Source organism: Bos taurus, chromosome X, assembly GCF_002263795.3.
Source record: "Bos taurus isolate L1 Dominette 01449 registration number 42190680 breed Hereford chromosome X, ARS-UCD2.0, whole genome shotgun sequence".
Lineage (NCBI taxonomy): Eukaryota > Metazoa > Chordata > Mammalia > Artiodactyla > Bovidae > Bos > Bos taurus.
This window is the reverse complement of record NC_037357.1, coordinates 102,824,729-102,844,918: the sequence shown is the minus strand read 5'-3', so window position 1 is coordinate 102,844,918 and position 20,190 is coordinate 102,824,729. Positions and strand designations below refer to the sequence as shown.

The window sequence follows — 20,190 nt, the reverse complement described above, 5'->3', positions numbered from 1 at the left end:
TCCATGGGGTTGCAAAAAGTCGGGCTCGACTGAGACTTCACTTTCACGATGGTGCTCAAGGCCCAGTTCTTGGATTACATATGTTCCTTGTGTTATATAGTTCTAGAAAGTTTACTTAACTGGATCCTAAACCTGCAGATTGACTGTAGCGAATCTGGACATTAGTTAAACTTGACCGCTGGCCGTCTGGACCGCGCACTTGTTATGTGCCTGCTGTGTGCCGAGGTGACACAACGCTCAAAAACTTCCGCCATTGGGCCACCTAGCAGAGGCAAACAGGACACCACATCACCTGGATTCTGGAGGGCTGCATCGTCCCAAGTGGGATGAGGACTTCTTCCACTATGGTTCTGAAGCATCGTTCTTAGATGATGATGATTTTGGTTATATGATAGCTGGAGCTCCTTGCATAGGGTAAGCTAAGTTCCAAATCAGTGCTGTAAGGGTCAGAAGGCAATGGCTTGTCAACTCCAAATGACAAGAAGTCATCTCAATTTTAGTTGCTTTTAGTGAGCTTCTTGAGCTTGGAAAACATGTTAAAATTACATGTAGTTAAAAGGCTCTGAGGGAAGAGTCTAAACATTTGAAGTCTTCCCCTGACTTTGTTTCACAGCAAAGTGGCAGTGTTTAGGAGTGCTAGCTTTGACTCAAAATGCTTCTTAGCTGTTTGATCTTAAGCAATGTTGATCTGATCTCAGTCTCTGGGCCTCAGTTTACTCATCAGAAAAAGGAGGCCTACCCTGTTGGGTGGTTGTGACAAAGACACTGAAATAGAATAGTGCCTGGAAATAGTAAGCGCTCAGTAAATATTATCTATTATTTTATATTGAGCTAAATGTGCCCTTTCAGTCAGTCATTCCTGGGCAAGATATTTTAACAAATCACTGGCTACCTGAAAACGGAGGCAATTTATAGAAAACTGTGAGCAGATCAGTCTCCTGGAATTGTGCAGTGCACAATGCTGCTCCTGTTGCTGCTGCTGCTAAGTCGCTTCAGTCGTGTTCGACTGTGTACGCTGGATAGCCTCTAATTTTTCCTTAAAAACCTCAATATTAAATCCATCCCAATTAAATTTAAAATCATTTCCTTAGACAAAGTGTCCATTTCCATTAAACCAAAGGAAGAGGGAAATTCCACAGGGTACAATGAAATATACATTAACGTTTCTCTTTCTTTTCCTTAAATTACCTGAATATAAGTTCTCTTGTAGTTTCCTGTGTATGATTTTATATCAGGAACACTTTGATGACAGTAAATGATTAAAGTAAAATGTAATAGGTATTTCTTCTGGGGAAGAAACCATGAAAGGAATTTCTTTTTTATGTTGAAATTGGATACAAATTTATAGTGGCAAAATTTTATTTCTTGAAGTTATCAAATCAACCATGATCCAAAAAACGACTAACAAACCATTTAGTATCCTTGCTTTACAGGTTACTATGCTAACTGCAACACAGTAAAGTTATTAGTGGAATTTAAATTCAAAATCATGTATATTTTAGTTTATGCCTGCACTTAGCTCACTCAGTGTTAATTTTCAAACAAAAGGTTCAGCTCTTGCTATTAATAATTTGGTATGTTCTGGTGAAGTTTTTGCTTTCTTCCTAATTCTGAAAATACTTACACATTCTGAAATGGCATTTCAGCAGATGGAAAATAGATGTGGCAAATCAGGACCAATTTCTTTAAGGTTAAACCAGACTATTAGCCAAAACATCTTCATGAAAATTAACTAGAGAGTTGTTAGTTCTCTGAAACTTGTATAAATTTCATTTATTACTGAAATTACTATAATCACATTGAAACACACTAAAAATCCAAACCATCAATTAGGAAAAACTCCTATGGGTATCCAGTCCCTTTGACTGAACTTGATTAACAGAAGAGATAAAAGACATAGTTTGTGATGAAACTTAAGATCCAAATGCTAAGCATTTTCAAGCTGTAATAAAGTATGTACCAATTCCAAGTATCAAGTATGATAGCAAAATTCTAATTCATGGATTTACTCTTAATAAGCATCAAAACCAAATTCTGTTCACTGAATCCTATCTTACTTTTGATTTGTACAATGCATTCAGAGATGAGTTATTAATAAGGAAAAAAGTATTCACTGAATGCATCATGTTAAAAATGCAATTAATATTTCAAAACCACCCTTAAAAGGGAAACTATTAATAAAATTATTTGAGACAATATTATCCTGCAGATAAAAATACATTTCTTGTATACACATGTATATTTCTACATGAAAGAAAGGATTCAACTCCAAATAGAAAAGGGCTGACCCTGGATAAAATCTCAGACTGCCAAACTGACGTGATTACCATTGTAAGTTGAACCTAATACAGAAGGATAAAAGCTAAGTTATAGGAAGGATGCAAGTTTAGTCACCTGCTTCCGCATAGTGGCAGAATTGGGGGTGAGAAGCAGGAAATGAAGGCAGAAATAAGACACAGAAGAAAAGGCAAAGAAGGCCTCAACTCTGACCAGAAATGAATAGAGTCAAGCAAAGCTCAGGACAGATATAACTGCAATGAGATGCCTGAAACTAGAATTTGGTAATTGACAGTCACAGAAGCTCAATTAAATCATCTTAAAGTAGAATCAGACAAAGCATCTAAAATTTCATGGAGAACAGTAGTACAGTGACCAGACAACTCAGCATGGTATTACCATTTAAAAAACTTTCCCAAATAACATCAAGTCTTCAGAAGACCTTTGCTTTGGATCATTCTCTTTGAAGCTTAAAAAAGTTCCTGACTGACTGGGAGAGGCAGCACATTGCTCCAAAAAGAAACTGCTGAGATGGGTCAGTAACAGAACCCCCATTTGACCCTGGACAGACCCTGGGTCTTGGATTCTTCAAACTGAGTGGACTGTACCAGGTTTCTTCCAAGTAAAACATTTTATCATTTTGTTGACAATAAATTAAATTGGGATTGTTTAGAACCACCCCAGTTTTGGTGAGGAAGGCAAGCGGAAGAAGTTACTCAAGATAAATAAACGTCACAGAAATTTCATGCAAGGGTCCAGCATTCAAGTTCTTGGTTTCTTAATGAATGCTGTGTGCAGAAGTAGCCTGTAAACTACATTTGCCTAACAGAAAAGTTCCCACATCCTCAGCAGAGAATGACTGCATTATTTGGAATCTTAGATCAATATGAACTACTCATTGTCTCTTCTCAAAGACTGAGTTCTTTTTTTTTTTAAACCCAAATCCTACACTGAAAGACAATCAAGGTGCTAAATGTTAACCACCAGTCAAGTTAGGAATGTTTGAAGAAAATAAATTAATCTTGAAACAAAGCAGCAGATGTTTTGGTCAAATTTCAGACATATATTATTAGAAATTAATTACTGGCCCCACTAGGTTAAAGATAAAGGGAGGCCAAGAAGTCTACAGAGCTGATATACACACAAGTGAGTATCACTGGTTTTTTTTTTTTTTTTTTTAAACCTAGTTTTATTAAATATTGCTTCTTTGGGGTGTGTTTATAACAACTCCCAGAACATTTTCATGTAAGGATTCAAAGCGGTCATATTAAAATACAGCTTCAATATAAAGTTTATCACAGTTTTACAGTATTCAAAAATGACAGACCTGCCTTAAAAAACAAAACCAAAAAAAATGACTATTACACCCAAAACATAAGAAAACAATTAAATAAACAAATTTGGCATTTCCGTAACTTTATAGTATAAAACAGAATATTAAACCTATTACTGGCAAACGGACACTGATGTATTACCTAGTTTGAAATGTGTCCCATTTAAACACACTATACAAGTTAGCTATACAAAAGATTGATGGTCTTTTTGATGAAAGAAGTGCACCCTGAAAATTTTTGCCAGTTTAGAATATTTAGCTCTTAAAGTCAAAAAAGTCCTTTTTTCTTTTTTAAACTGAAGGCTGAATTCAGATTTTTTTTTGTTGTTTTGTTTCTTTTGTCAGCCTTCCTGGTTTAAAAACAATAGTGTCTATGGACGCCCACCAGGGGGCAGTGTAAGATTAGCCATTAAATCACGAACAGCTGCAAATATTGTGCATTCACCTGCAACAGAGAAAAATGGTCATTAGCTATTCGCAATACAGGAAAGATGATAACACACTGGTGGGGTAAGGGTAGTTAAATCTAAAATTAGTAAGAACTTTAAAGATCAAAACGAAAGACTAAATTTTAACTGCACAGATTATAGGGGATTAAGCTTTTGGTGTTAAGTATTTATTAGATGATACTTGGTTTGGGTTTTTACATCATGAAGACATTTTGGGCAACTCCCAGTTAGATGTAAATTTAAGCTAATATGCCTAGAGTTTCTTTACAGAAACACTGGAGCATTGGATAAACCTCTGAAGCTGGACTTCAAGGCTACTGATGACCTGGTTCTTGAAACTAATGAAAGATCTAGTTTTATATTTATGCATTAGTTACAACATCAATGACATCCTTCTGCTGTTACATTAAAGGCCAGGTAACACCTGTGATAGCACTGTCTTAACAGAATCTTCTGTGATGACAGAAATATTCTATATGTATGCTGTGGCTACTGAGTACTTGTAATATAGCCAGTGACTGAGGAGCTGAAATTTATATTTTTTATCTGATTTTAATTAACTTAAATAGCCAAATCTGGGGAGTGGCAGTTATACTGGACAGTGTAGATCTGTGACATCTATTGGAGTTTTCCCCAAAATTTCAAGGAATTGATTGACTTCTGGAGTTCAATGTTAAAATCAATTAATAAAGTGATTCCTCCTTCACCAGGGGAGGAAGTGATGAGTCTGGGAGGAGGGAAGGGAGGCTAAAATATGGCATACTAACAATCAAAAAACAAGATTTGTGTGTGTGGGGCAGGGAGGCGGGGGATTGTAGGAGGTTAATGATTCATCTCAATTTCCCCTTTGCTCCAAGAACCAAAGAGCCTGTACCTCCTACTTCTTGTATATGTAAATTAAAAATAGTTCAATACAGTTAACCAAAACCAGTTGTAAACACGTTAAATCCCAAACCAGATGCTTCCCTAGAGCATGGTCTAACACTGAGAGGCTGCGAGTGAGGGAAGTGAAGACCTCAACTGAATAATGGCCCTCCGGCAAAGGGCAGGATATGCAGTGACCCTGTGCAAGTCACTGCAGCCTTCTCTCCAACCACTGGCAAATTAAGGTACAGAAAAAAACACCCAAAGGTTTAACCAGGCTAAGGTCAAATAAAAGAAAACTACTTCCAAAATATCTCAACAATTTCTTAAATAAAAGAATTTACATCTTTTTGTTTTTTTAAAACACATTTTCATTATTGATAGGGAGAAAAAGTTGCTTGATCCCAAACAGGATCAAAACATTTGTTCCTTTAAATTTTAAATTCCATGAGACACAATAATGATAGTCATCTGCTTGTGAAGGAATGGTGTTTGTGATCAAGGTTATACTGAAAATATAATGCATGCTTTGAAAATGCTGATAGCTTTAAACTTTGATACTGAAGGACGACCTATTTTGAGCTGAAAGAAGAGATAAGTCAAAGGATGAAAGCAGAAAATTATAAGTGGTGGAAGAAGCATTACAACAAAAGCAGCACACCCTTCTCTACTGCCCAGTGCGTTCCTTATAAACTATACTTAGGTAGAACTTGTCTTTGTACATAATATGGGGTGACAAATAGCTGAAAATATAACTTCTCCCATGTTCCTGTGTCTAGTAAAATTTTGACACTGTGGTAACTAAAAAATGTTTCAGAGAACAACTTCCCCTCGTTTAAAAAAAATGAATTGTTACATACTAATCTGAACAGAGAGATATAGAGGACTTCCTTAATATTAGATATAAGCAAAATGTACTTTAATCTCCTTAATGTTACAAACAAGCAGAATGGAAGGTAAGTTCTCTTTGCTGAGCATTATGTTCTATAACCAAAAATTTAGCACTGCCAGGAGTTCCAGGTTAAGCATAGGCTACTCCAGTACTGAAGGACCGTGTTTCTCTGCCAGAATCATTCTGGTCTCCTCGAAAATGTTCCGTTTGAGAGCTTCACTGTGCACTTGGTGAAAGGTTCACTTGCACCCACCTAACACTTATAGAAGAAGCCCAAAAAGCAGGAAGCCATTTGTATCAGCTTTTATTCTTCACAAAACATTTAGGAGATACAGAAATTTGGATGATATTATTCTATTCATGACTGAACCATGAAATACGAGAAACCAACATGCATTTCAACTTGGTGATGAACAGAGTGGCAGGTATCGATGGTGGGGCAGGAATTCACAGCCATGGAAAATTCTATCATCCTAACCTACGGCTTAGTAGCAATGTGTGCTATAAATACAAGCTTCTGGCATTAGCAACTGGGTCAGTCCTAATCACGAACAAAAATAAAGTCCAGGCAGCAGAGACGTGGACAAAACTGAAGAGCCAGTGAGAAAGGAAGAAAGCGACAGGCAGACATTAAGAGGGCCACGGCAACCATAGCTCTACTACTAGGACTGGAGCGGGGAGGTGGGTAAGGAAGAAGCAGAGGGGAGAAAGGGGGATCTCTCAGAAGAACGTTTATAACATATATGCAATAAAATATCATCTACTGGTCATGTACCTTGTCGTGGTGGGTTCATCTCTGCAAACCTCTTCAGAATGTTGCTGACCATCATGGGAGCAGCAACAGAAGAGTTCTGCTGCCTGGGAATGTCTGCCTGCTGGGTGGTACCTGAAGCCATGTCATAAATGATTGGAACTATAATACTAACAGGTTCTTGGGGAGGGACTGATGTCTTCTGAGTCAGCTGAAGCTGTTGACATACAACACATACAAAAGAAAATAAAAATACAGTAAGAAAACAAAATACTTACTGAAAATGATTCAAAGGTACAATCATTTACTAAGATTAAAGATACAAGTAAAAGAAAATTAAATATAACAAAAGAAATGACCAACAATACCATGATTAAGATGCAATTGTGTCACACAATTACCAGGTTCAATATATTTCTTACTACAGAAACCAAGATTATATGAAGTCTAAACTCACACACACACACCAGGTGGTACTTACAAAAAATAGCATTTTGGATTTCAGCACCACAGCAGGTGTCCCAGGAGGTGCAATTGGTGGTGCACTGGGAGGGATCGTCAGGCAAAACTGAACATTCCATTTTAGCTGTGTTGCCTGGTCAGGAAACTGTTTCGGAAAAAAAAAAAATCATGATAAACGAATTTTATACTCACTTACCAACAGATCGTGAAGTTGATAACCTGCATTTTTTCAAAGGAAATACACATGTGAAGTTGCTAACTGAAGAGTCAAGCTCTCGATTTATGAGACATGTTCCCTTTCCTTTCCTCCCATTCATTAAGGTCTGCGGGTTCTGCTTCCTTGTTGCTTCCTTGTTGTCTCTGACATCCGTTCCCGCCTCTCTATTTTCACTGACGCCAAGGAGCTGATGGATCCCCAACTTCTCCCATGGCCCCTGTAACGGTCCCTTCTGGTGGCTGCCTCTCCCAATCTATCCTTACAACACTGCCAGACATCCTTACAACACTGCCAGACAAACGTCCTAGAGCATAGTTCTAATTTAGGTTACAAATTCTCAGTGACACGCAAGAATCCATGCTGCCCCAAGCACCCCCACCCTGCCACCTAGGGACCAACACTGGCATTCAAGACACTTCCTAACTGGGGCCAATCTAGGCTTCCCAGTCTCATTTCCGTCTCCTTCCCTAAAAGCAGCTAGTCAAACTGTATTACTCATTTTAAATTATATCTACTGGAGCTTTTTTAGTGACAATATTTACTCCTTTAAAAAAACTCAAATGGATTTTTTTAAACCCAAATAATGTTTCCTATAGCCTATTAGAGCAGAAGCCAAATGCTGAGACAATTAGCAAAGGGACAGTGCCATCCCAATATTAACAGTAAAACACCAACTGAAAAAAAGGAGTGAGGTATTTACAGTTATCCAAAGCAATGCTAGAAACATTAAAATGAAGGACTACTGTAAAACTGGAAAAACAACATTAGCTTCCACCTGGATTCCAGCTATATAATTGTATACTTTCATAGGAAAGAAGAGGCATTAAAAATTTTCCCAGAGAAAACAGTTTTTTCAATAAATGGTATTAGGCATGGGAGGATTATTTCATGATCTAAGAACAGGAAGAAGATATTAAATGTATTTGTTTTTTTAAGAGGGAAGTCGCTGGCAACTTAGGTTACCTATGGGGAGGAGGACTAGACAGTTGGACAAGGATGGATGTGAAATTTCCCACTGTCTCATTCTAAACTCAAAAGATACAAGAGGATTGTGTTACCTACCCAAAGACAAATAAAATTTAAGTTAAAAATTAAGAAGAATGCAAGAGGAAAATGAAGGTTACATAATGGTGAAAACCAACATATGCTCTCCCACCAACTGATTGACCTGGCTAGAAAAGTTTGTCTCTGTAACTTACCAGCTCTAGCTTCATAATATGCACACAGTCCCTGAGGATGTGTGTAGGAGCTCCTAACAGCTTGGTGAAAGCTATTAATGTATTGGCTTTAAATGGTGGTCCTGCAACCTACAAGGATAAATAAAGCAAGTTAAGTTACTCTTCATTCTACCTTGGTTCTATTTCACTGAGTGTATTAAAATTATGCATTAAGAAACACATACTCTTGTTTCAAAGAATTTCTCCAAAACTTGAAGTTCATCAGGTTTCCACTGTCCTGCATTTTCGGGTGTCACTTTTAGCTGAAGTGTTTGGTTGGTTTTAGGACTAAGGGCTACTCTGCATTTCAGTGCATCAGTCTTAAACATGATCACCCCGGGTTCATTGGAATTTATCAGCTGCAGCTGCAAAACAAGAAGCATGCATCAAATTAACATACCAGGCAATATGTAAGTCAAAGAGAAAATGTAATTATAAGTAGATAATTGTTTCAAAAGGAAAACAACTAAGTTGAGACCTGTTCCAAAACAAAGATATCTAGGCCTTGAGCACCAGCAACTGCTACTAACCACATGGCAGAGAGACAGGTGATCAAACATTATGTGTCTCGTGATGGAAGAACATACCACCACCTATCAAATACTCTTGCAAAACAACCAACTTGAACCTGAATTCAGTAGTCAGATCCACAGGACTGATTGACATTACAAAAATATGGGGGTCAAAACAGCATGTCAGGTGATTCAAAAGGGATGCGATCACCAAGGTCCAGACTGTGAGAAATTCTAGAGGACAAATGATATGGCTTCTTCAACAAACAGATTATTTAATGAGAAATAGAGATGGAACCTATAATTTAAAAAGGACTTAAAAATGTGTATGGATTCTGATTCAGATGGTTAAAAACTGTGACAACTTGGGAAATATGGACACCAACTAGATGGTTGATTATAAAGAAACCATATTTATGATGAAATGATGTCAGGAATTTGCTGTCAAACAATCTGAGAGGAGGAGTTACAGATGAAATAATGTTAGTGTCAGTTCACTGTTGAAGGTGGGTATGAGAACAGACAGGTTCATTGTATAAGAGAATTATATATTCTCCTTCTGTATATGCTTAAAATTGTCTACAATAAGTTTAAAAAAAAATGGTCCATTAGAAAAAAAAAAAAGAATAAAAAGTTCAATTACAGAATGTTAGATCTGGGTTGGGATGTTATGCTAGCCCAGGATTGGTAAATATAAGTTCTATGGTTTCTGCTGCAACCACCACCGATGCCATCATAGGTGAAAGCAGCCACAGGTAATAGGCAACTGAATGCGTGTGGCTGTGTTCAATAAAACTTTACAAAGACAGACGGATGGCAGGACTTGGCCCCTGAGGCACACAGTTCACTGACCTCTGCTCTACCATAATGTATTGATTATGCACATGAGCAAAATGGGTTCAAAGGCTTTGTGGCAGAGGTGAGGCTAGATAAGGGGTCTGCTGATTACCATTTTAAATGCTAATTTATTCAACTTATGTTAAAACTTCTTTCTTTCAAATTCAAATGTAAAGGTTGCAAATAGCTTGGTGCCATCTGTGGAGAGGCTATTTTAAGCATTCACCATTCTGACTACCTCATTAACATAACTATAAATAAAAATAATTATTATAAATAATATATAACTGAATACCAAGACATTATGTAAAAGTTTTATATAAAGTTATCTTAAATTCCCACAACTTCTGGGAATTAGGTAGATACTGCTATCTATTATTATCAAAAAGGTGAAGAAATTTGCCCAAACTTATACCAGCCAGTGGCATGTCCTGGCTACAAACTGGGGTAGTCTGATTCTAGAACTAGAATATTCTAGTTATAGTTCAACTCTGAACTATATAGATTATATATATAATTATTATATATTATTCATGTTAATATTTATAATAATAAATTATATAGTTATATATAATATTATATATACAACTCTTAACTATATATATTATAGATTCTAGAATAGTACAACTCTGAACTATTTCCTAATGATTATCACCACAGGGTAGAAGTCTTTCTACACGAGTTTGAAATCCATTCAATTGCTCATGTATTTATGAAGCACCTTTCAGGGCTTTTTCCTGGTAGCTCAGTGGTAAAGAATCAGCTTGTCAATGTAGGAGACATAGGTTCAATCCCTGATCCAGGAAGATCCCACATGTCGCAGAGCAACTAAGCCCGTGTGCCAGAACTATTGAGCCTGTGCTCTAGAGCCTGGGAACCACAACTGCTGAAGCCCACATGGGCTAGAGCCCATGCTCCACACACAGAAAAGCAGCTTTCATCCTTTTGTGATCATAAATAACTTCAGGATCACAGATTCAGTCAGCCTGCTTGCAGAAGCATTCCAGAAGGCAAGTAATTACTCATGTGCTATTCTCTGCCAAATCAGATCCTGGGTACATTTGTCTCATGGTATACTGGAGATCTATCTCCAGATTCATGTTAGCCATAGTACAGCTAATGATAAAAGAAGCAACTTGTTAATGTAAGAAGGTAAAGAAAACAGTGGATCCACTTTCAATGCTAGGGTGGGGAGAAACCATAATTCTAATGACCTGGTTAAAGGCGGTGAGGGAACAGTTCATATCCTATTCTGGGAGGCATCTAAGCACTTGACTTGACAATCACCACTCAGGAATTCACCAGGTACCCACATACCGTCTCCTGCTGAATAATTCTTTGAAGGTGGCGTCTCATGATGACTGATCCAAGGAATCTCTCAAGTGGAGAACATAGGTAACTACCTGCCAGGCCGGGCACGAGGCCTGGCGTTGGAGAGGGCAGCAGCAAAATGTTCAAGGCACTGTGAGTGAGGATGGTAGGGATGGAGGCTGCCCAGGAGCGCTGAGGTAGTTTACGAGGTGGAGGCATGTTTGTTGGCATCGTTTGGGAACCTTTTGGGAAGGAAAACATCATTTTTTTTAAACAAATGCATACTATCTCACTGTTCCCTGTTTTGCTTTGCTTTTATATATCAGTCTGTACTGTTTCTGTTACTCCTTGTGGTGTAACAATCACATATAAGCTTCTTTACAGTTACTTTCCTCCCTGCAGCCAGGTCCCTTGCAGTATGACTTTATGGCAACTCCTTCAAGGAGTGATGTCTACTTCTTTACTTGTATTCTGGGCTCACCCTGTCAGTTGCTGTGGCCTACAGAAGGCACTGGAAATGACACAGTGCCAGCTGTCGGCCTACTCACTCTCTTGGAACCCTCTCCAGCCCAGGCGAGCAAGCCCATATTAACTATGAGACCACACGAAGCAGAGAGAAGCCAGGCCCCCGCCAACCCAGGAGCTGACCACAGATGCACAAGTGAGCCCAGCAGAGCCTGGAAGCTCATCCAGCTGGGCTCAGCCCAAGCTGCCAACCTGCAGAACAGCAAGCTAACATATAATTGTTGCTTTAAGCCACAAAAAGTAATGCGGCAAAAGCTAATGAACATATCTGTACAATTCTTCTGTATTAATCTGCATAACTATGCCAGTTACCTTGAGGTTATCTTTCAAGGTCCAGTAGTGCAGCTAAGTTAGCAGTCATGACAGAGATACAAGACTCTCCTCCAATTCTGGAGAAAACATTCCCCTTCTTCTGCCTAACTTTGCAAATTAACTATCGTTACAACCAACTTACTAAATGGGTAAAAGTTTAAGTTGTTAAGTATCCTTATTACGTCATGACTTTCAAATGTGAGGATGGGATAGGATGATTAAAATAGGTCATTTGTTGGTTATCCTAAAAGCTCAAATAAAAATGTTGATGACACTCACTTGTTCCAGCTCGAGGGGAATGAGAAGCATCTGGAACTGGAGAATGTAGTGATGGGTTGGCTGGTGACATCCCAGGCATGCGTGTTGCTGGTGAGGGGCCAGACACTTGAGGAGACCCTGGCCAGTTCCCTGCTCGGCCACTTGGTGACACCATAGTGTATGGAGAACTAGGGTCCAGGGTTCCTACAAACAAGTAAACAAATGGTTTTCAAAACCTGTATTTTAATACCTGAAAAGTATTTGACAACATTCACATGCTTATACCCTATGTAGGGATAATTTTATTTTTTCTTTCAGAAAGATATTTCACTAAAGCCTGATGGACTTGATCTCTACTTGGTATAGTTTTTGTATTTTTTAACGTGATACAAAAACTAGGAACATAAAAAAAAGATTGAGAAAGGATAAAATTTACCTTTACATAAGGTTCAAGATGTATAATACATAACAGTCTCCTTTAGACTATATAGGAAATACTGTGGTTGAAAAGATAAAGAAAAAAGAAAAAAACCTCAAAGCATCATTAAGGGCAGAAATCTTTTATTTTTAAACTAACCCTGACAAATTATGTTTTCAATCTATTCAGAGAAGGCTGAAGAGAGGGAATTTTCCATTTTCTTTATTTAGTAAAAGACACACTAACTAAGAAATGAACCAAGAATCAAGTTTTGAAAGCAATGACTTCCTCAACAATATCAAATTAAAATTTCATCCTGCAGATACTTTTAACATAATTACACCCCTTTGTAACCATCATGGGAAATGCTGGGCTGGAAGAAGCACAAGCTGGAATCAAGATTGTCGGGAAAAATCTCAATAACCTCAGATATGCAGATGACACCACCCTTATGGCAGAAAGTGAAGAGGAACTAAAAAGCCTCTTGATGAAAGTGAAAGAGGAGAGTGAAAAAGTTGGCTTCAAGCTCAACATTCAGAAAACTAAGATCATGGCATCTGGTTCCATCACTTCATGGGAAATAGATGGGGAAACAGTGGAAACAGTGTCAGACTTTATTTTTTGGGGCTCCAAAATCACTGCAGATGGTGACTGCAGCCATGAAATTAAAAGACGCTTACTCCTTGGAAGGAAAGTTATGACCAACCTAGATAGCATATTCAAAAGCAGAGACATTACTTTGCCAACAAAGGTCCGTCTAGTCAAGGCTATGGTTTTTCCAATGGTCATGTATGGATGTGAGAGTTGGACTGTGAAGAAGGCTGAGCGCCGAAGAATTGATGCTTTTGAAGTGTGGTGTTGGAGAAGACTCTTGAGAGTCCCTTGGACTGCAAGGAGATCCAAGCAGTCCATTCTAAAGGAGATAAGTCCTGGGTGTTCTTTGGGAGGAATGATGCTAAAGCTGAAACTCCAGTACTTTGGCCACCTCATGCGAAGAGTTGACTGACTGGAAAAGACCCTGATGCTGGGAGGGATTGGGGGCAGGAGGAGAAGGGGACGACAGAGGATGAGATGGCTGGATGGCATCACTGACTCAATGGACATAAGTCTGAGTGAACTCCAGGAGCTGGTGATGGACAGGGAGGCCTGGAGTGCTGCGATTCATGGGATCGCAGAGTCGGAGACGACTGAGCGACTGAACTGAACTTGTAACCAAATGACAAAATGAGAAAATACTACCATATATCAGAGAGTAAATGTTCCTTACTTAATCTTACAAATCAGTAAGAAAAAAACACAAGAATATAGGCAAAAGATATAAACTAGCAGACGTAAAATAAGAGACATGAAAAGACTGATGAACTTAAGAACTTCACTAAAAATCAAAAAAACACACATTGAACAGTAAGATGCCATTTTTTACTTATCAAAGTGACTGAGACTTCTTTAAAAATCACAATACCCTGTGCTGCCAATGATGCAGGAAAACAGACATTCTTGTACGATACTAGAGGAAATTGGCACAGCCTTTCAGGTGAGCAATCTGCAATGTTTCAAAAGCTTTAGAATTTCTCAAACCCTGTGAGACAGCAATTCCACTTCTAGGAACTTACCTAGGAAAATAATCCTGTGAGCAGAGAAGATACCACTTTCAGTTGTGAAAAAATACATTCTAAACATATCATATTAGGAGAGCAGTTAAATCATGGTATGCCCAGACAAGGGGATACTATGAAGCCATTAGTATGATGATATATAGTTTTTACTAACAGAAATGCTCCTGCAAATATTCATAGTAAAGAGTAGAATCACAGGTGCTACCCAGTTGTACAACCTGAGGAAGCTCTTTATGTTCAGAATCGGCATGGGATTCATGATATAGTTAAGTGACGAAAGTAAGGCACTGAACATGGTGTACAGTATACTGCCATGTACATAAAAGAGAGGGAAAGACCACTCCACATAAAACATCTCGCCAAGAATTCGTGAGAAATTAATAGCACTAAATGCCTTTGGGAAGAGCAACTAGGTGGTTTTGGTCAAAGGGAAGGGAAACACCTCACTGGCTACCTCTTCTTTATCCATCTGAACAAATTTAAAATAGAAATTTTGAGTTAGAAAATTCAAGTCTCAAAGCAATACATATGATAGGGTCCCAATTTTTTTTGACGGGGTGGTGTTTGGGCAGAGAGACAAGAAGATGGGTAGAGAGCAAGCTACAGCAACAGAGATTCAGGCAAGCAGCAGGTACATGACAGGTCACGTGAGGGGGGGAAAGAGTTCAAAGCAGACAGACTAACTGGTTGATTTCTTGGTGGTGTTATTAGCAAAAACCTAGTTTTTTCATTCTTTTTTGGGCTGAGCCACGCAGCATGTGGGGTCTTAGTTTTGAACCTGCGCCCCCTGCAGTAGAAGTGCAGAGTCCTAACCACTGGACTGCAGGGGAACTGCCAGGAAAAACATATTTTCTTTTGCTATTCCCCCAATATATGTGCTAATTTTGCAAAAAGAAAACTTTTATTTCACAAAAACTACTTTCACATCAAACTCTTATGCTCTAACGATTTCTATGTATGGACTCACCATGTGGACTAGCAAAACTGGCCCCTGGTCCTATTGAGATTCCATGCGAGGATGGGGGAGGAGTTGGAACAAATGATGCTGGTGATGGGGCTCTCAAAGCCCCACTCGGGGAGCTGGCAGCATGCAGATTTCCTAATAAAGGAAAATAATTATAGATGATCTTGCAGGACACATATTATGTCCTGACCAAGGACCCCAAGTTAAGACTCTATCTACAGACTAAAGAAACAAGTAATAAAGCTCCCAGAAGTAGCACAAAGAAAAACTGGAACAATTTCACCACTAAAAGAGAGATCAATTCCATGGGGCCCCAATTCTAGCTCTTACACTGACTAATGTTTTTTTTAAAAAAATATATGCAGTGTAGCAGTGTACTTTTTTATTCACTCATTCAACAAGAAGGCATGAACATCAATGTCATGCCAAGCATTGTTGTAGGTACTGGGGATGCAGCAGTTAACAAGAAACAAAAATTCTTGCCCTCATGGGAGTTTATATTCCAGTATAATGAGAAAGACAAATATATGTCAGGTTATGTTAAGTGCTATGGAGAAAAACAGGGCAAGGTAAGGGGGATATATCGTGTGGTGGTGGAGGTAGATGCTGCTCTCTATATAGAGCAACTTCTTCAAGAAGGGGCTATGTGGGCTGAGACATAAAGTGAAGGATGAGGCATGAGGATATCCAAGGAATAACACACTGAAGGCAAACAGAGGAGCTAGTGCAAAGGCCCCAACAGTAGCAGCAGTTAAAAATAACAGGGGGAGGCCAGTGTGGCTGGAACAGCGTGAGCAAGGTGGGGAAGGGGAAATGGAAAACAATTACGTCAGAGAGGTGGGAGGAGGGTCCCAGATTTCATAGGGATTTGTAGGCCGCTTTAAGGATTTAGGGTTTACCCTGAAAGAGATGGGAAGCCACTGCAGAGTTTGGAGCAGAGGAGTCATGACCTAACTTCTGTACCCCAAGGATCATTCTAGCTGCTATTGAAAAATAAGACTATAGGGAAGGGGGCGGGGAAACCAGTCAGAGGCAACTGCAATTACCTAGGTAAAGATGGTTAGTGACTCGGGAAAGGGTGAAGGCCAAAACATTGATAAGTGGTTAGGTTCTAGATAAAGTCTGAACACAGAGCTGACAATATCTGGTAACTGACTGACTGTGGGTGTGAGAGAAAGGAGTCCAACACGACTCCTACAGCTTTGGCCCAAGTAACAGGAACGAAGAAGCTGCCACTTGCTGAAATGGGGTGTCTATGGGAGCAGTAGTATAGGGAACAGCTGGAGGGTGTTAGGAATTTAGTTTCAGCTGTACTGAGTTTCAGATGTTGGTTAAACATCTATCAATACATGGAAATGCTGAACAGATAACTGGAAAATAATAGGACTCGAGTTTAGCAGAGAGGCCTAGATGGAGATATAAAAAACTGGAAGACGTGAGCTTAAGGATGGTGTTTAGCCACAGGACTAATTTTAGAATTATGAAGGGCAGGGACTATGACTACCAAAACTATGAATGCAACATTAAAATACTTGCTACATTACCATAATTATCCTCAATACCAGCAGTTTTCAAATTCTCCACTATTATGTAAGAGAACTTCATATTCTTAATATTATATAATACCTAATTCAGTATTAGTTCAATACAGTATGAATTCAATATTAACATATTTACATTCAAGAAATATGTTAATTGACTTGGTTAATCTTTAAGTATTATATTTACATATCTAGCTGTGTGACCTGGACAAGTGACTTAACTTCTCCATGCCTCATTTTTCCTCTGTTAATGGGAAATAATAGGTCCTATGCCACGGGTTTGCTGCGGAGACTAAATGGGTAAAGGACTTAGAACAGGGCCGGGTGCACAGGAAGCACTATAGAAAGAACTGTCTGCTACTATAATTATTTCAATAATCATCTCTCCTATGCGAAACCAGTCTCAACTCACATCCTGGAAACCCCCTCCCCTCGGGTGCTGGGTCCCCGCTTCCCATTCTCTCCCTTGCTCCCCATCTGCTCCTCCCTAGGCTCCCACACTGTCTACTGTTGGAACTTCACAGGGGCTGAGTCCCCCACCAGCTCAGCCTTCAGGAACCTTCAATGACACAATATTCCAAGTCTTCACCGGGGGTACCACCAACTCCGATGAGCAGGGAAGGGCTCATCTACCTGAAAATCTCATACCAGTCCTCCTCGCTAGCTTGAGCTAACAGGGTAAGCCTGAGGAGCAGGGCTGTTATTGGGCTCACTGCTGAATTCCCAGCACCCAGCAGCATTAGACACACAGCAAGTGCTTAAAACATACTGTTTTAACATTTCAGTTTAAAGTCTAAATCTGGCATTCTCCAGCAATTTTTACAGTGCACTTCATGAGGCTGCCCACAGAGCCATTTTGTTCATACAAGCAGGTTGTGCCCTGCTTGACTCTGAGGGTGGGGCACCATTCACACACACCGGGGCTCTGTCAGCTCCTTCTGTAAGGGAGCTTTTCTGTAAGCAGTCATCGCAGCAGGAAAGCAGTCACACACACTACACACATGGGTGTGGCTGTGTTCCATGAAACTATTTACAAAAGCAGGTGGTGGGTAGGACATGGCCCATAGGCCTGAGTGTGTCAACCTCTGACACAGATCACGCTGTGACACAGACCATGCTGTGATTCCTGGAGTTGCACTGTGAGTCTGATTCCGGGTGACAACCCTGCCACTTAATTCAAACCTTTTAAAAGTGCTCCTGAATCACACACAGATTTCAAAACCCTGCAATAATGAATGAATAGCAAATATCTGGCCACAGACTAGCAAAGCAGTTCTCTCTGAAGTCTCAGGCTACATGTGTAGGATTTCTCACTGTATGTGTGCCTATTTGGGATGTGAAAGTTGAACATGCCAAGAGTTAGTATCTTACCCGGAGACTGTGTATGCATCATAGAGGGAGACTGGTTGACTGTGCTGTGGTAAGATGTAGGGGGTGAAGTAAGAGGATAAGCACCTGATGATCCTGGCTGCTTTGGAAATGGCTGAAAAGAAGAAAATTCCTTGTTGGTAAAATGGCCAACCATGTAGCATATGTGGGCGTGGCTTTCCCCAATCAAGAGCTACAGTGTTAATTAACATTTACATGTCACTGGTTATCAAATAGGAAAGGTGAGGTGTGAAAATGCCCCAAATTCACACCAGTATTGCAAATTTTAAAAAGCCCTTTCAAAGTGTTTTAAAAATAGCAACGTCCCCATTCCTGACCTTGCAGTACCACTACTTTATCCCTCAAGATCTTTTTTTTTGCTCATTTTATCTACCAAATCACTGATTTATCAGTATTACTTATCTACCATTTCACTGATTCTAAGATCAACTCCCCCCGCATTTTAACATCTCTGAAATTACGGTATGTCTTCCAGTTCATGCATGCTGCAGTCTAACTGGCAGCGCTAGTTCAGGCAGTACATAAACAGCACACCGTACACTGGGGGCATCTGGGAGTCAGTGAAATATGATAGTTCAACCTGGTACCTGGTCCCTACTCACCTTCACCTTCATCTCCAGTAACAAAAATCCGAGGACAACTCTTCCTAGTGTATTTTTTTAACTAGAGTATGAGTCACATACAACAAAGCACACAAATGCATAGTCTGATGAGGGTTTATAAATGTAACTGCCACGTAAGTCAAGATGCTGAAGAACATTACCAGAACCCCAGAAGCCTCCCTCCTTCCAAATGTCTTATCACCTCCCCAAAGGTAAGCAGAACTCTGACTTCCATCACTCAAGCTTGGTTTTGCATCTCATATAAATAGTGAATGTACTCATTAGTGTCTGGCTTCTTTTGTTCAACACTGTCAGTGAAAACCATTGTTTTGTTGCATGGAGCAACAGCATTTTTCTTTTCTCTGAAGTATTTCTGTGTATTCCAGTTTACTCACTCATTCTTCTCTTGTCGGTTATTTGGGTTGTTTATAATTTTTTGCATAAATAATGTTGCTATGAACATTCTTGTATTCTCCGGCTGCATTTCTGTTGCGCATATACCTAAAGTAAAACTGTTAAATCACAGGCATGCATAATGTTCAGCTTTAGCACTCTGAATACTGCTAAACACCACTGCAAGGTAGCTGTACCATTTTACCCACCTTCCAGCAGTGAGAGTTTCAGGGGTCCTGATACCAAATGTTAGCAAGGATTACTAATTTTTTTCCTTAAAGCCATTTTTGTGGCTATGGGGTATTAACCTCACCATGGTTTTAATGTATAATTCTGTGATGCCAGATGACAATGTTCACCTTTTCTGTGCTTACTGGCCATTTGGACATCACCTTTTATGACCACACAGGTGATCACCCGCCATTATTTTAAGTGCATGAGTCTAAGGTTAATGCTGTCTCTGGTACTATTTACTTCCCTTCACTAGAAGCCTCCCCGTCTCCCTTTGTCATTATTTTTCACCTGGCTGTCTTGTGTCCTCCAAGGACCTCCTCGCCTTTTAACAAAGAAGTGCAGACACCTGTAGAACCTGTTAAGTAACAGAAATGTGATGCCATGTGCAATATCAGTTAGACATCACCTGTTGCTGTGGCGGTGGTTGGAGTTGTGAGATTAAAGAATCCATCATATCTCCTCCAATGGGAGAAGGGGGATTATCGTCCTCATTTACAGACCTTCTTCGAGCATCCTGATTGCTGTCAACAAACATATTCAGGAATGTCTATGGATATAAACAGGTAAAATTTAGATTATTTTACCTAACTTTAGTAAGATATTCTTAATCATTTAGCATGTGTTAATAGAAACAAACATATCACGTCCATCTCTGAAATACAAGTTTGACACATGGCCACCATTGTTAGGCCAACCTAGAAGAGACAGTCATCGTTTTGAAGGAAAGAAGGAAAATTGAGGAAAATGGTTAAACATAAAAATAAAAAAATCTAAGTGCTGTTATGTGAACAAAAGTTAAAGAAAAAAGTACATCCT

General features: G+C 39.3%; 1 protein-coding gene across 3 annotated transcripts in view; it reads right to left on the bottom strand.

Annotated features, from left to right (window-relative positions):
* Nucleotides 1-1,743: 1,743 nt before the first annotated feature.
* Nucleotides 1,744-20,190, bottom strand: part of MED14 (mediator complex subunit 14) — a 176,519-nt gene continuing 158,072 nt past the window's right edge. The window contains exons 22-31 of one of the 3 annotated variants that reach the window (NM_001207031.1): nt 19,781-19,921; nt 18,128-18,239; nt 15,219-15,350; nt 12,239-12,421; nt 11,129-11,364; nt 8,648-8,827; nt 8,445-8,552; nt 7,048-7,173; nt 6,591-6,783; nt 1,744-4,055 (exon numbers count right to left, since the gene is read on the bottom strand). In NM_001207031.1, coding sequence (NP_001193960.1) covers nt 3,982-4,055; nt 6,591-6,783; nt 7,048-7,173; nt 8,445-8,552; nt 8,648-8,827; nt 11,129-11,364; nt 12,239-12,421; nt 15,219-15,350; nt 18,128-18,239; nt 19,781-19,921 — 1,485 coding nt within the window. In that variant the 3' untranslated portion in view covers nt 1,744-3,981. The remainder of the gene's footprint in view (nt 4,056-6,590; nt 6,784-7,047; nt 7,174-8,444; nt 8,553-8,647; nt 8,828-11,128; nt 11,365-12,238; nt 12,422-15,218; nt 15,351-18,127; nt 18,240-19,780; nt 19,922-20,190) is intronic. The other 2 variants (XM_059883453.1, XM_005228293.5) reach the window with 2 other exon arrangements.